At 41.6% G+C, this 14166-nt stretch overlaps 1 protein-coding gene across 1 annotated transcript in view; it reads left to right on the top strand.

The window, feature by feature from the left end:
* Window positions 1–14166, top strand: part of epha7 (eph receptor A7) — a 193781-nt gene that overhangs the window by 67970 nt on the left and 111645 nt on the right. The window contains exons 4-5 of the mRNA XM_042333027.1: window positions 2609–2764; window positions 3482–3817. Of these exons, the coding sequence (XP_042188961.1) occupies window positions 2609–2764; window positions 3482–3817 (492 nt within the window). The remainder of the gene's footprint in view (window positions 1–2608; window positions 2765–3481; window positions 3818–14166) is intronic.

Below are 14166 nucleotides of genomic sequence, written 5' to 3' on the forward strand. Positions count from 1 at the left end.
CTGCAAAGCATGTGCTCTTCCAGTCCCAGAACCGTCGATACAGTCTTGAAACTGAGACTTTCACTGCAGTCTGACAGTGGTATGTGGACTGCATTCTGAAACGTTGCTAGCTGTGGAACTCAGGCTGTTCAGATATAAAAGTATCATCACAATTTAATGCCTTAAAAATGTAAATACCACAACATAATTCTCAGCAAATAACACAAGTCTGATGTATTTTTAACCAGGCTCTTTTTTATAAGTAAAGCAAACACAGCAAAGAAAGAACAGCAATACATCAAATGCCTTAATGAACAAATGGTAGAATTGTTATCTGCTGAGAGCTTAATCGTCCTAAGGAGAGCTGGTTCATTGAGGTTTATTCTGGTTGTGAGTATGCATTTTGGTAATTGGTGCAGTTTCTGCGTTGAAGCCATTGCGTGGATTAGTTTGATTTCTAGAAGGCTTAATTCTATTGACTTGTCTCCTATCATTAGTTCCTCTTGTGTTGCTCGACTGCCTGTTTACCCTGGTTGCCATGTTAGCAAGCAAAGCTCTGCTGACCTTTTGCTCCAAATATGAGGCTGGGTCAAGATCCGTTCAGGCTTTGTGATATCTCCTGGGTAAGATCTTTTACTAATTGAGTGAAACATGTAATCTTTGGCAGCAAATACGATACTCATGCAGATATTGTATACAGTATATATATATGTAACGTTTTAAATAAATAATAGTGTATACAATAATGAGGCAGGTAGGTCCATATGCAGGGCCTGTGCTGATGGTTGGAATCTTTCTGTAATGTCTGTAAAGACTGCACTGTGTTGAGAGCTCACAGTGACATCTTACCCAGCTTTTACTGATATTCCACTGCAATTCCAAACTGTCTGGGGCCGATCAAGTGATTTGTTCAATTTAACAATCTTGTCAATCATAAGTACTTTTTTCAAGATGAGTTCTCGCTGGTAATGCGCAGTAGTTTGTTTGACAGGGGGGACTTGATAGATGTTTGTAAGATATTAAATTAGAAAAGGAAAGTAAATCTGGAACAATACTTCCCAGGCAGAAAATGAAATGCCAAGACAGACGAATATGACGACACAGATTCAGGGTTGTAAAGAGTAATTTTAAGACATACACCAGAAGGTTTTTCTTTACACAGAATAATTGTGGAGACCTATAGCTTAGCAGTTAGAGCACTCGCCTCCCGTGCGAGAGGGCCTGGGTTAGAAGCCCAGATAGGGTGAATCGTTGGGTAACTTTCCTTACTCCATACTTTTTGTTTACTTAGCAGTAAGTAGGAACCTGGTTGTTAGTTAATTAGTGGATTGTTTTTCCGGGGTTGTTAGTGCCTCAAAAATAATTTGGTCACTCAATCCAGGCTGTTTGTTTATCAAATGCAATGATTATTATTATAATTATTAATAGTTGAAAAGGGTTATCAGATGGAATGGTAGAGGCCACAGCAGTGGACTCATTTAAATTATATTGAATAAAAGAAGAATCTCCTGCACTTTATGCAAAGAGGAGATATAGATACTAAAATAGGACTTTTTTGTTATTTGTAATCTAAATTATAGGTGTATTAGTGCATAAATGGAGAGTTTGCTGGGAAAGCTAACTTTTGGAGCAGCTGCTGAATCTGCTGCAGGGCTAATCATTTTTAATCATCATTCTTATTAAACTAACACGAAAATAATACTTTGAGTTCCACTAATGGCTAAATTGGTACGTTTGTTGCCCAGCATGAAACTGTGCCATATTGTCCAAGGGGGTCTCAGGTTTGAGCCCTGGCTTGTGCTTGATGAACAAATCTCAGCCAAGACCTCCGAAGAGATATTAAAATTGAACTCGCCATAAAGCAAGGTTCACACTAGCGTCTCTGATCGCTGCTTCTGGAGCCCTTCCAAATCCATCTTTTGGATTTGATGCTAAACCAAGATCCTGTCTGCCTGTATAGGTGACCAAGATCCTATGGCACTACTGGGAAAGAGAAGAGAAGTTCTCCCGATGTGCTGGCCAACAGTCTCGCAAATAAAATTGGTTATTCACTTCATGATTGTTTGTGGGACATTGTTGGGCACAAATTGTCTGCTGAGTTTGCCCACAAAATACAGATACTACACTTTACAGTATATCCTGTGAAGTGCTTTGAGACGTCTCGATGACGTGATAAAGCACTATATCAAATGAAAGAGGTTATTATTATTGTTGTTATTATTACTAATAATGTTACTCCATTCCATATTTTCCATATGCATCAGTTTACAATTTTTCTTTTGATAAATATCATATTGCATTCCCCCTCCCCCCTTTTTGTAATGAAAGCCTCCACTGAATACTGAGCCTATATATATTTTATTGCTGATAAATCCATAGTTTAACAGAGGGTAATCCAACCTTTTGGCTGCTGAGGGCTACATGCCCTATGTCTGTGGGCCGCAGAAGCAATATTTTTGTGTTTCCCTTCCAGAAACATAACATAACATTTATGGGTTATGGAGGGAGCGGGTGGGTCAGATGAAATGGAAGGGAGTTGGGGGGCGGATGAAATCGCCCCGTGGACCCCCTGTTGGATCACCCTGAAGATGTTCTTAAAGGCCTAATAAAGCATATTTCCTTTTCACAGCTTGTGGCCGGGGATTCTACAAGTCATGGTCGCAGGATCTTCAGTGCGCTCGCTGTCCAGCTCACAGTCACACAGAACGGGAAGGCTCTTCACGTTGTGAGTGTGAAGACGGCTACTACAGAGCTTTCACTGACCGTCCCTCAGTACCTTGCACAAGTAAGTTCCTTATTAGTTCAGTGAAGTCAATGTCTGACGTTTTCAAACATACAGTGTAGCTTTTACTCTTTTGTGGAGCTGAATAGTTTGGATTGACTGGTTTTCCAGATATTATTCCACTGTTAATATTTGAGAAGGGCTCTGAGAATCTCTTGATTGAAGAATTCATATGAAATATTATAGAATTATAATTAAAATGCAAAAATCTAGATCTCTTTAGATTTGGTGAAGAAATCGAATTGGAATATAAGAGGTAGAGGCATGTTGGATGATTCATTGTTTTTCTCTGGCCCAGGTGGACAGCAATAGACATTTTTAGGCTGTGTATTTGTGTGTTCATTTGCCTCTTAACCTTTATCTTACTAGCATTGGCTTTCAGAATCCTTTGAATGAGGCATTAGACTAAGGTCCTACCTGTTATTCAGATAGATGTTAAAAACCCAGTGGCACTATTTGTAAAAGAGAAAGGAGTTTCTCCTGATGTCTTGGCCAACAGTCCTCCAGATAAATTGGTCATTAATTTCATGGCTGTATCTAGGACCTTGCTGTACAAAATTGCTGCTGTTTTTGCTTACAAAGACAGTCACTGTATTTAACAGTGATACTGGTAAAGCTTTGTGAGACACCTTGATGGGATAAGCATTATATCAATGGAAGTTCTTTCTTCTTTGTGTCCGTTGTCCTACTCTCAAGAAAATTTGTTTTCTTATTCTCAAGGACCTCCTTCTGCACCACAAAACCTAATTTATAACATAAACCAGACGACGGTGAGCCTCGAGTGGAGCCCACCGGCGGACAATGGGGGTCGGGATGACGTTACCTACAGAATCAATTGTAAGAGGTGCAGCTGGGAGCAGGGTGAGTGCATGCCCTGTGGCAACAGCATCAGCTTCATACCCCAGCAGTCAGGACTGGTGGAGACCTATGTGACAGTCACAGACCTGCTGGCCCACGCCAACTACACCTTTGAGGTGGAGGCTGTGAACGGAGTTTCAGACCTGAGCCGGACCCAGAGGCTTTTTGCTGCCGTCACCATTACTACAAGTCAGGCAGGTAAGATGCTGAATCAACAGGAATCAAAAGTTAATTGATGCACAGCACAATGCAACAAACTGAATGCGTAGTGATTATTTCTTGACCAAACACATGTTTAGGCATATACCTCGCTCAGCGTATCTACAGATAATTGTCTGTCTCTGTCGCATCTCTTCCAGCTTCAGATCCTCTCAATTTTGACTGTGTGCCAATAATTGAGCCTTTGCAATTCACTTAAAAGAGCTTTATGTCTACCCCGTTTCCTAACTCTACATGTTTACTTGTAAGTTAGATTTAATTTATCTACATTTGCAAATGTATCTTTTCAACCTATTCTCAGCAATGGTTCACTCTACCTAACCTCCATTTTGTTTTCAACTACCATTCCTGCTCACTCCCTCATCTGAAATTTATTTTGTGACTGTCCTACTGCTGTCTTTGTGCCACTTTCCCCACCTTTGATTGATCGGCCTATGGATTCCAGCTTTGCTTTCCTCTATGAACAGTGACCTTGTGAATCATTACAGAGTTTAGACATTCAAAACTTATAGTTGATATATGGACATTGTTGAGATTTCTTTCTATTTTTGCTGTGGAGCAGTGTTTCTTACTCTTTTTGATATCGGGGATTTCACAGTTTCTTCTTGAAATAATAACAATCCTTGCATTTGACATGTTGCTTTTCTTGTTGTGAGGACAATAACTTGCATTTATTATCAGTTGTGTGACACTGCATTTCGCCCACAAAATATACAGTCAATTCATTTTACAATATATTCTGTGAAGCGCTTTGAGACGTCTCAAAGATGTGTGAGAAGGCCCTATATCAAATGCAATGATTATTATTTATATAGCACCCTTCACATAGGATAACGCCTCAGTGAATTTTATGAGGGGCTGAGCAGGGGAGAGGGGTGGGGGGGGCGTAGACGCAGATAGATTTTAAGGTGGGATTTGAAGATCAATAGAGAGGGGGTAAGTGAGATGGATAGAAGGAGGGACGTCCAGCGATTGTGGGACTGGAATTGCTCCTGCAGGGTGGACACAGGCAGCAAGCCCTAGTTGGCCAATTGGAAGGGAACAAGCAGGGGAGTGGGGTAAGAAGAAATCAGAGAGATACGGTGGTGCTAGGTTGTGAAGCAATTTATAGATGAGAGTGAGAGCCTCTCAAAGCACTTCACAGGATTTGCTATAAAATGTAGTGGCTTTGTATTTTATAAGAGAAAACATCTGGTGAACTATTAGTAAATGAGCCAGACAGGTCACTCAGTCAAAGCATATCTCTGTTGTGAACCGGCAGTGGGGTTATTATGGACCAGTAATTGGTACTTGTACTTTTTTAGTGCCTTCCTGGTTAAAAAAATGGTTGAGTGCAGTTGCACTACAGTGACTCAAATTACACTCTGTTAGGTATACCTGGCATATACAGTCAGGAGTGCAGCTGCTGAGAATGTCTCTTAAGAGCAGAAGGATTCTAAAGTAAAGCTGCTATTAGTAAAACAAATAGAACTCAGTCCAATTCTTACTATTCATTCTTACTATAACTGGTCCAAAAGACATTTGTCAACCTGTTCATTCAACAAAGGGGTGTAAATTTTGAGATTCGTGGAAAGATTGTTAACTAGTAACTCCGGAATTCTGAATGCAAATAATAGTACTGGTTAATAGTATAGGGCTGCAGAGTGGATGCACCCACATGAAACTTTGAACCAATTCCTTGCACCTTTTGGCTGAACAATTTTAACCTTGTCCATTCACGAATAGATAGAGTGACATGGAGCAGACTCATTTCAGTGAACTCCTCCTTCCCCAACCCTTCCTGGCAATGTTTTGTAATTGTCTATAAAGCCCATAAAACTCTGCTCACTCCCTGCCCTCACATTACTCTGCCCAACCTTGACAAGCAAAATGATGCCAGGAAACAACAGCTTTGTGATGCTGAAAAATGATACGATTTGAATTGATAATTCAGGCCTTTTATGACCTTCAAACGAGACTCTGGTTTGACTAGTCTAGGTGACTATATAAACCACCCAGAGCAAGGACTTGTGCCAGGAATTGTAAATAGATGATAAATAAGCATCAGCAATTTTTTTTGGTGTGTTGGCACTGGTTTGATTTGTGCTGCGGAATGTCAAATCCAAGGCCCTGGTCAATAAGGCCATGATAGAATGTGCACAGCCAAGGAAGCGGAGGGTTTTAACTAGCACGAGCTGATTCATTAAGTCGGCTCTGTGAAAATGTTTCTCGGCAGCCGAATGGAGATCAATTAACTGCAAAGTCCATGGGAAAAAAATTAGCAACCTTGCTGCACTCCATTTGCCGAGAGGTCAAGCACTGAGAGAGAGATAATTGCTGCAAGCAAGCAGAATGAATCGGGGATGAGCAGAAAGTGATGATGTATGTTCGATGACAAGATGTGTGACAGAGATTTACGCCTGAGCCTAGGACTGTTCAGCTTGGCAAGGACACAAGGACGAGAGAAGGAGACCTGTGAAAAACAATTAGCGCTTCTTCCGAGCTAGCAGTTTTTAATTAGCCATGGCATGTCAGCAACAGACAATTAGTGTCCTCAATTTTTTAAAATATTTAGCCATTAATTATAATGCAGCTGAGAGGGAGTTGACAGGAAATGCCCATTTTGGAGCCTCTCCTCATATAACACACAGTAGACAAGAGAAGAGGTTAAGAAGGGTACAAGATAGAGGCTTCAGTAATCCTTTATTGTCTTGTCATCGCGATATCGCACTCAAATCTATTAATTCATACAAACAGTGCCTCTCTTGGATTGATTCTACCCCATCTGCAACGTTAACATTGGTTTGTTGGTAAACTATTAGCTTCCATAGACCTGATAATTAGCGCCAAGGTCTATCATGTGTCAATTGCTATGTATAGAGATCTTTTTGTTCCTTTTTAATATGGAAAATCACAATATCAATGCATATTGAAACATTGCTATTTTCAGTGATTGATGTGTAATAGACTACAAATTTCCCCACCCCACACATGATAGGCCAAATGATCTGTTTTTGTGCAGCAATATTCTATGATTTTATTCAATTAGTCCAGAGGTAGGAATAGCTTTGTTTTGGTGGGGGTGGGGCGGGAGGGAGGGAGTTAACTGTTCTAAAGATAAGTAATCAATAAGAGCAGAAACAACACAGAAGGAATCTGCTGATGTTTTCTGATGTATGAGGCTGTGTCGAGCAATTACAAATGAGAGTAGACGGACAATATGAAATTAAGTCCATCAAAAATCTATGGAATACTTGTCAAAACTTTTGAAAATGTGGCATAAAGTTATTCTGAATGTACCATTTTGGACACAAATTCACCATTTGTCCAATTCAGGTTATTAGGAGTTTTTCTGATTGATCTTTTGTTTTTGATCAGCCTGGAGTCTGCATGTGGAAACCCACCACCATGCTTAAGAATATTCAAACACATTTCTACATGTGTATGCCACCTACACATGAAAATGTCCCTGTATCTGAAATGGAATGTACGCTCTCCCCAGAGAGACAAACCCTGTTTACTTAATTCTGGAGACATTAGGCACATGGTGGCAGGAACCAAGACTCGGGGACCTTAGAGTACTGCTAGAGTTCAACCAGCTAAAATTGCATAGTTGCGATTGGCAAGCTTTTCCACTGCTAGGACCCCTTACCCAGTAAGGCTTTGGCTTGCAGGGTTAACAGGAGGCAAATCAGAAGAATACTGCTCACAATGACTAGTCAGCCCCTCCAAGTCCTGCTGATAAGCCAGGCTGGCTAGTCTGCCATCAATGGGACTCCCCTGCAGTGCCATGGACCCATTTGTCTTAGGATCCGAACTTCCGATATTGCCACAGAGGACTGATTGAGAAGATGCTGACATTCCAATGCTAAGCATGCCACATTGAGCCAGCTCAGTTCCAAGGAGATGCCTCTTAGCTTTCCTCCAAGTTGGATATTGATCATTTTCCCTGATAAAACTGCTAAACTGCTAGAAGAAAACTGCTCCGTCTGGATCAAAATGACAGAAAAAGGCCACAAGGAAAAGGGCATTGGCTCGATTTGCATGGACGTGAGTCATGTCAGCTCATCTTTCTGTGCTTGTATCTAAATGATAAAATATTGCAGTGGACAGGCAGGATTACTCTTTCAACTGGGACAATCTACAATGGGTCGGTTTTGTGAGTTTAGCAAATTGTGTTCTGGAACTGGAAGGCCTATCTTCTGCAAAGTCAGATCCCTGCCACCAGGGAGGAGGTCCGTGCCAAGTGGGGTTCTGGAAAGGCTTCCTCCAACACTTTCAGATACTTGCAGAGGTCGTTAGGTACAAACATGTTTGAGACTCTCGCAAGTTAGACCTCAATATGGAATATTTTATAAGTTCAGATGCTAAATGAGATAACACGATTCATTCTTCAATCTAGATGTTGCTATTTGTAAATAATAATATAATTATTACATTTGATGTAGCGGCTTATCACATTATTGAAATATCTCAAAGCTCTTCACAGAATATACTCTAAAATGAATTGACTGTATATTTTCTGGGCGAAATTGATTGAGACTGATAAAAAGTATTTGTATCAATGCCATCTCAATCAGTACCTTTGTACATAAAACAGAATAGGAGAGGAACAAGATAAGTAACAAGGTTATGGTTACTCGACGCCAAGCTTGGATTTTAAAGCTTATAAAATTTAGGAGAAAAAGATGTCTGAGGGAAAGAAATGTCAGCATCAAGGAAAATATATATTTTAAGAGATCTTGTGATGAGTCAAGATCTCAAGACCGGTCTCAAGACCTTTCTCTTCGTTCATGCTTTTGGTCGCCCTCCCACCTCTCTGCCTTCCCTCACCCCTAAACCACCCCTTCCCCATGCTCAGGCCCAAACACCTGACTGTTCAACGCTTTGGGACGTCCTCCCGATGTGAAAGGCGCTCTATAAATGTAATTTTGTTGTTGTTGAGTCTTGACTTCAATACACTGAGAATGCAGAAGAGGAGCAAAGAGCATGTAATGTACTTTTTAAATTTGAGAGGAGTGGAAGAGAGAAACTCGAAGAGAAAACATGTTGCTCTTTTTGTATTGCATGGATCAGGTTTGCAGTTCAACCATTATCTTTATGATACTGTGCACCGGCCATTGTTTGATGACATGACAATTCGTCTTTAATCATACAGGACAAGAAACACATCATTCCTCCAAACAGAATTTAAGAGAAATCCTTTCAAAGTAAAGTACGCTACCCAAAATACCATGTGTAACACACTAGTGGGAAATTAACCAACATCTGAGGCACTTTGGGTTCTCATTTTTCCTAAGGCTTGAGATTAAATACTTGGTTGTTTGCTAACTACAATACACTGGTGAACTCTGTCTTACATCCTGATAAGTTTTGAATTTGGGTGCGTGAGTGTGTATATTTGTGTGGGGGGGAATGTTTCAAGTGATTCAACTTTCAAAGTTCATACCGCTAACTATTCATTTTAAAGACCTTATGGATATCATCTTCATGGTAGCAATACACTGCCTTGAATGGGGACATTACTGTTCCATAAAGATACTTAAATGGCATTTTCAGTTTTTGTTTTAGATACAGGACAGAATAAGTCGTGGGTGGATTATTTTCCCCGTTGTGAAAAATTTACCAAATTTGGACAGAAAGTGTGTAGGTTGGGAAATCCTACTTCTGGCAGAGGATGAATACATGAGAGAAAGAGAAGGAAAGAGAGGGATAGAGGTGTGAGGGAGGTTAGGATTATGAGGGATGGGAGTATTAACACTGGTATGGGAACTGGTTGTGCTGTAACATTTCATGTAATTCTATGCATAAGGAAGGGGTTGAAACAAAAATAACTTGCATTTATATAGCGTCCTTCATGCTGGACAATGTCTCGGAGCACTTAAAACAACAAACAACAAAATTACATTTGTATAGGGCCTTTCACGTTGGGAGGATGTCCCAAGGCACTGAAGTGTATGAATGAGAAATGCTTGAATGAGAAAACGGCAATGTAATTGATGCAAGTGTTGGAAAAACACACCTAGTATGCAAAGTGCATTGTGTGCAGTAAATCCCATGTACTTCATGCAACTCATGAGAATTCGTATCCCAGGTAATCTCAGGCAATTCAGAGTTCTTGCAAGTTGGGCCATTGTGCTTTACATCCTGTAACCAGATTTTCTGGTGCTCGTGACGTTTAGGCTTCATTTTTTCAATTTGGGGGCGTTTGCAACCCAAAACATGTAGTTACACAAAAACATACCATTGTGTCCCTCCCACCCTCACCCGAGTAACCCCACTGCATTACACTGGCCCTAACAGTGATGCTTGGCTGTTGCATTACCTGAATCCAGTTTGCACAGAACCCAGTTCCAAACTCCTCAAAACAGGGATGGTACCACTTAAACTTTTTCTATAAAAAGGTAATAATCTGTGACATTGAAGTGTGCCAGCTATTTCACATGATCATTGTCCTTATGCCTCTGGCTGAAAAATATAAAGTTCCAGGGTGGACGCACACCGGCTGCCGGGAACCTGAGTCCTTACAGCTTCACTGTGCTCGGGTTTCAACTGCGGCACTTCACAAGAGGAGTTAGCCTGACCTGACGTAATTACATGCGGGAAAAAAAATTGACCCAAAATATAATCGAAACCAGTTTGAGTGCATTAGGGCCAGACAGATTTATCATTGTACATCCTGACACCTCCCAAGTGAATTGTGCTCACCACTGACCTGAGTTTTTTTTGCATAAGGAATGTGGTCTCGCTGTGTGTTTGTATTTATGTGAGATAGAAAGGTATTTTTTCTCTTTATTAGTTCTGAAACAAAAGCTGACTTGGTAATAATTACTTGACTGTTGCTATGGTGATGAGCTCCAACACACTGTATCACAGGGTGGTAAAAGTGGGATTGTACCTGCAGTTCCTCACTGGGGGAGGGAAAGGAAATGGTCTATGTTGTTCAAGTGAAGTACCAACCAGAGGTTGGGTCCTGGAGTACAGGGAGAGTGAGAGAGAAGAGTGAAGAGTCAGACTAGATGCATTGTTATCAGAAAGGCCAGAGCATAGTCCTCTGCAGCTCTCTTTGGCATATTATGGTGAAATTCTTGGGAAATTAGATATTAAGTATAGATCTTGCATTTGACAGAGCATTATTACATTTGAAATGTCTCAAAGTCCTTCACAGTTTTTCTGTAAAGTGATTGTGACAGCCAATTTGCGCACAACAATGTCCCACAAGCAGTAGTGGAGTGAATGAACAATTTTACCTGAGGAATTGCTAGCCAGGACACGAAGAAACTTCCTTCTGTTTTTGAATCATGTCATGTAACGTTTAAAATCCACCTGAACAGGCAGATGCTTTTTCAATTGAACATCATAAGTCACACCTCTGACAAAGGGGTGAAAATAGGAAACAGTATTAAACATGAAAGATTATTGGAAAGATAATAGCACATATTGGCTAATCAAAGTAAATAAATAATAATATTGTATTTGGTATAGCGCCTTTCATATCAGGAGGGTGTCTCAAAGCACTTCACAGTGTAAAGTGAAATGACTATTTGTATGCAAATACAGAAACCATTTGCACACAGCAATGTCCCACAAACAGTTATGAAGTGAATGACCAATTTTATTTGGGGGAGTGTTGGCCAGGGCGTCAGGAGAAACTCCCTTCACTTTTCAAATAGTGTCATGGGATCTTTACCGTCAACCTGAACAGACAGATGAAACCTCAATTTAACCTGAAGTACTTCATCTCCATCAATGCAACACATTCCCAGCACTGCACTGAAGTGTCAGGCTAGACTATCTTATGCTATTAATTCCATTGTATCCCCCTCCCCATATATGCATCACTTACAAAGCTTTGCAAAGTGCGTACATGTCAAACAAAAACAGAGATGAAAACAAAACCCCCAAAATGATACAAGATTTCAAGAATGAAAATAATGGTAACCTTACAGCAACACTCTTTAACATCATACACAAATATATTATCAAGAGACTGAATTTGCAGCAGTTCCTTAAAGGTGTTTTATCATCTCCATCTGGAATAACTGAGGGATGATCTTTTAGATGTTGTTTGTACTTTTCCAACACAATCAAAAGGTTATGTCCAAGTGTCTCTGAAGTCTGTGTCTTTGAAGTCTGTGAACTGTGAAGTAGCTGTAACTCAAGTTGAAAAGATGGCAGCCTTGAGCAAGGTGGGCTATTGAGATAGTTTATTGTCTTGTTCAGCTTCAGTTTGTAACTTGCACTTTAAGAAATAGAGAAGGGTTGCTGTTTGCCGTTTCTGCAAATGGCTTATCTTCTCGCTTCCATCCGGTCACCTGCAGGTTACCCCAAGGATCCATCCTTTGCCCCTTTTCTTCCTCATCTATATGCTCCCTCTCGGTGATGTCATCCGCAGACATGGGATAAACTTCCACATACATGCAGATGACACTCATCTCTACTTTTCCACCTCCAGCTGCGACCCCCAGTCGCCTGATGTTCTGTCAGCTTGTCTGTCGGACATCAGGAGCTGGATGAGCGCATATTTCCTGCAGTTAAAGGTTAAGATGGAAGCCATACACTTTGGCTCCCGCTGATGTCTTTTGTCCCCAGTTCCGACCTCCTCAACCTACCCGACCTGTCCTTAAAACTCTCTGAACCCGTGCGCAATTTAGGCATCAGGTTCGATCCCCAGTTATCCTTCCTCCCCCATATCCGGTCCCTGACCAGCACTGCTTTCTTCCACCTTCACTACATTGCCCGTCTCCGACAATACCTCACCCCAAAAGCTGCCGAAACTCTTGTCCATGCTTTTGTCACCTCTCGGCTGGGCTACTCTAATGCCCTCCTCGCTGGTCTCCCTCCTCCACTATCCACAAAATCCAGCTCATTCAAATCTCCATCGCCCACATTCTCACCCCCACCAAACTTCGCACCCCGATTACCCCAGTCCTTGCCAAACTCCATTGGCTCTCTGTCACACAGTGGATCGACTTCAAAATCCTCACTCTGGTGTTTAAATCCCTCCATTCCTTGGCACCCCCGCTATCTCTCTAACCTTCCCTCTCCCCACAGCAATATCCGCTGCCTCCATCTACTGGGTTCAGCCTCCTCCGTGTCCCTCAAATCCTCCATTCCACCATCGGCGGCCGTGCCTTCAGCCACTATGCCCTGAATCTTTGGAACTCCCTCCCTCAACCCCTTTGCCTCGCCCCCCTTCTTCCCATCTTCAGGTCACGCCTGAAGACTTTTTCGACAGCGCCTACGGTTACCTTCCCACTCCTTCTGGCTCGGCCTTGAGCTCCACCATTGTTAAGCGCTCTGAGACACCGCCAGGCATGGAGGGCACTATATAAGTGCAAATTGTTGTTGTTTGTGCAGTAGTTCCATAGTCCTGTGCCGTAAATATGGTGATGTACTCCATAGCCTTCTGCATGCTGGCTGGAGCCCTTTTTCCCACTCTCAGCCTGTTCATCCCCTGCATCTTTGACAGAAGGCTGCACATTTAAGATGGCAATGCTGAAAGTTGTCATCAGCCGCTGGTTGTTGGGGGAAGTATCACTGTTTAAGCACGAGACGATGTTGCAGGAGTAGTTGGGGAAAAGAAAACAGTTCCAAATTCAGGGTCTGGTAGCAGAGTTTGGGGTAGAACATCAGCAAAAGTGAAGTGGGCTCTTGAGGAAAGTAAACCCAGACAGAATCAACATGTTGGTCCAGGAGATGATGGGCCACATTCAAAATCATGCCACAGGTCCAGCATATGCCGGTTAGGGCACGAGCACTGAGAGCACACTATGGCTGTTAGTGCCCAAGTGACTCCAAATATTGTGAAGGAAAGTTGTGACCTGGGAATGAGCACCAATTATTCTCTCTATCTCCTCAACAAAAAGACCACTGAGTCCATAAATATAATTTCATTGCTTGTTGTTCACAAGCTTTGTGTCAAAGAAACTATTTGCTCTGGTATTTTCTGGATGGAGTCCTTTCTCTCATTCAAAGTTCCAGCTGATCTTCAAAATGACTACTTTTCAGATGTTGGTAGTTTGAACAAAGACATAGCAAATCCCGCTTCCCCATCCCCACCTAAACAATTTAAAACTTGTGCAGTGAAACACTGTTATTAATAGAAAATTAGTTCTGACCCATACATTGCAAAGGCTTCTCCAGGCCGGGATTCAGTGAGCGTAAAGAGTCTTCTCTGTGCTAAGTTAAGAAAAATCTCTGAAAGTATGAATTGATTCTACCTATGCAGACAGTCAAAGGGACAACAACAACAATATGTAGCGCCATTCATGAAGAATAACATCTTGGAGCATTAGAGAGTGAGGGTGGGGGGAGAGAGAGGGACAAAGAAGTGACTATATAAGCAT

Source organism: Callorhinchus milii, unplaced genomic scaffold, assembly GCF_018977255.1.
Source record: "Callorhinchus milii isolate IMCB2004 unplaced genomic scaffold, IMCB_Cmil_1.0 Scaffold3, whole genome shotgun sequence".
NCBI lineage: Eukaryota > Metazoa > Chordata > Chondrichthyes > Chimaeriformes > Callorhinchidae > Callorhinchus > Callorhinchus milii.